Source organism: Austrofundulus limnaeus, unplaced genomic scaffold (genome assembly GCF_001266775.1).
Source record: "Austrofundulus limnaeus strain Quisiro unplaced genomic scaffold, Austrofundulus_limnaeus-1.0 Scaffold294, whole genome shotgun sequence".
Taxonomy (NCBI): Eukaryota; Metazoa; Chordata; class Actinopteri; order Cyprinodontiformes; family Rivulidae; genus Austrofundulus; species Austrofundulus limnaeus.
The window spans coordinates 77,865-80,599 of NW_013952696.1; the positions used below are offsets into that span (position 1 = coordinate 77,865).

At 40.5% G+C, this 2,735-nt stretch overlaps 1 protein-coding gene across 1 annotated transcript in view; it reads left to right on the forward strand.

Moving 5' to 3' along the window:
• Positions 1–2,735, forward strand: part of LOC106526780 (amyloid beta A4 precursor protein-binding family B member 1-interacting protein) — a 26,359-nt gene that overhangs the window by 6,024 nt on the left and 17,600 nt on the right. Inside the window, exon 2 of the mRNA XM_014021461.1 lies at positions 1,358–1,442. Within this exon, the coding sequence (XP_013876915.1) occupies positions 1,358–1,442 (85 nt within the window). The remainder of the gene's footprint in view (positions 1–1,357; positions 1,443–2,735) is intronic.

A 2,735-nucleotide genomic window follows, 5' to 3' on the forward strand; every position in this document is an offset into this window, starting at 1 on the left:
CCATTAGATAGAGCTTCCTGAAATGTTGCTGTTGTTCACATTGTTATGTTGCTATGATGGTCTCAGGCCTTAGTTGCTGTAATTAAGTTGAGATCAACCATCATCTCCCATTTTCATTACAATCACAACAACAAACATGTCCAAAGCAAAGAAATGCTTGACACCTGTTCTTTACAGCAGGTAGACTGTGATTTACATCTGAGCACCATGAAAACATCAAACATGAAGTCTGTCATAGTCTCTCTGTGTTCTGTAGTTTTCTTGTTTACCCCCCCCCCCCCCTCTCTCTCTCTCTCTCTCTCTCTCTCTCTCTCTCAGCTGTGTCTCTTCTCACACCTGTCCCTGTTCAGTAATCACTCAGGTGTTTTCCATTCTCCTCTGCTCTATTCATCCAGTCCTCCTTCACCAGTTCCTCGTCCGTTCATTGTTTGGTTTCACCCCGGCTATCGCCCTGTGTCCTTGTGTTTAGTTTGTGTTAGTTTTTGCTGCCACGTCAGCTTTTTCATTAATAAAGATTCTTCTGTTTGATTCCTCGTGCCTGTCTGCACCCTCGGGGTTCGATCTTGCTGCAGGTGCTAAGTCACTGCATTTGGACTGGACTAATTTCTTATACAACCCACATGCTACTCATTGTATAGCAGATTGTTAAGAACATGTTAAACATGTGGAAGTGCGTATAGTATTGTAAGAAATATTTGTGTTCAAAGACTGAAGTCAATAGAAAACCACCACTGTTAAATAATATGATTTTTAGACGGAATTAAACCATACAAAACCAGAATTCTGGAGTGGGGGTTTATTGTCACCGGTGCTGACAGGAAACCACTCACTGCCCGCAAACCAGGAAGTTGATCCATTTATACAGAGTCTTCAATGCCTGCGTTCGCCCCCTACTGACCTACGGCTGAATCACAGGCATTCATACACAATTCTCACCTACTGTTTTCATAACAGTTAAATATGTGTTGTTATAGATATTTCGGACATGTAACTAATCTATATCAATCAACACATAATAGATTAAACATTATAAAAAGGAAAACCTAAAAACATTGTGTTGTGCTTTTAACATACTAACCTCTAATAACTATAAATTTCTTCATTATCATTGTCCATTTTCTATTTCTGACTATAAGATTTAAATTATTGTCAAATGTCTGTATTCAATATCACATAAAAATGCATCCTTTTTTGAAAACTCCACTGCATAAAATTTGAAGAAAAAAATTACAATACTAGCTTTTGGTTAATGTGGAATATATTGTGTATTTGTTTGTTTCTGCTTCAGCTGGTCTGATATCTGAAATGAACACGTCTGCTCTCTCACATCACTTCTCCACTCTCCTCCTACTTTCAGAGTCTCACACACGAAGCAGACAAACAAGGAGAATATGCAACTCCACAAGAAAAAACTTTCTCCATCGGCTTCACCAACCTGAACGGTAAATCTTTCATTCCAGAAATCTCACCTTTAAAAGCAGGAAAAACAGTACAAATCATACTGTCCTGGATGTAAGGGTGGTGTGAAAGGGAGTGGGGGTGTGGGAGATATAGGACTGGAGACACGAATCCTGATGGGAGAAGGAGAAGAGTCTGAGTGGTTTTGTGCCTGAAAGTCATGCCGACCCTTACAAATCTCAGATCTGCATCAGACTGAGTGAATTAAAGTTAAATGCTATGGAACTACATCAGCGCCATAATGTTTGCTTCTTTGGAAAACATAAAAGTCAAAGCAAAAAAAATTTTTTTTCAAGTTGAAATAACTTTAATAATAAAACTTATACACTTTTTTTCAAAGTTCAAGATTGTAACTTTTGCAATGACATAAGAGACAATGGTTGCATTCACAAGCTTTAAAACACCTGCAGAGATCTCTTTACAGAACATGGTGTTGTCTTATTAATCATGTGGGTTTAAGTTCTGGACATACTTTCTATCATTAGAGATCCCGTGCAGAGATTAAATTACAGATCGAGCACTCCTGAGATGGGTTGGACATGCCTGCTACAGAACCGAGACGGGTGTGAGACTCCAGCGGTGACTAACATGGTCAAAAGTCAAGCAACAAGATGGCTGTTTCTGTGACGCCGGAGAGGGAACTGATCACCCTTGCAAAGATTGTGACATTTTAAACACAAATGAAATCACGCTTTTTGGTAGGATTTCAGAGGAGGCTGTCGACACTTTGAGCCAACCCCACCCCCACACAGCCCCGCTTATGAACTTTATACAAGCTTAATTAATTTATGTAGGTGAACAAAGTTACGACCGGATCAGAAATTGTGAACACAACAGCTACTATCACCACCCACCTCTACACACCTCGGCACAATTTATTCTTTGTGTCTTTCTCTGGCCTCATGAAACCTCCGCCACTTAGAAAGCTTATGAAATTTTCGAGCCCGGTCTAATGCCCCCCCACGTCCCACGCATCTGTTCTGTACGAGATGAGGCGGATGAGGACGAGTCCCTGAACACAGACCCTAAAGTTAACTGTTAATCCTGTGACGCAACCCGGAAAAGCCGCAGGCGGCAAAGATGGACGCTTGGGCACGGTGTGCCCGCGTGTCAATATGTTACGAGTCGACATGAGAACGCTAAATTTACTGAGGGGGAAAAAGGTTATGGACAGATTTAGACCAGAGATTGAAAACATACAGTGGTTTGCAAAAGTATTCATACCCCTTGAACTTTTCCATATTTTGTCACATTACAACCACAAACATAAATATATT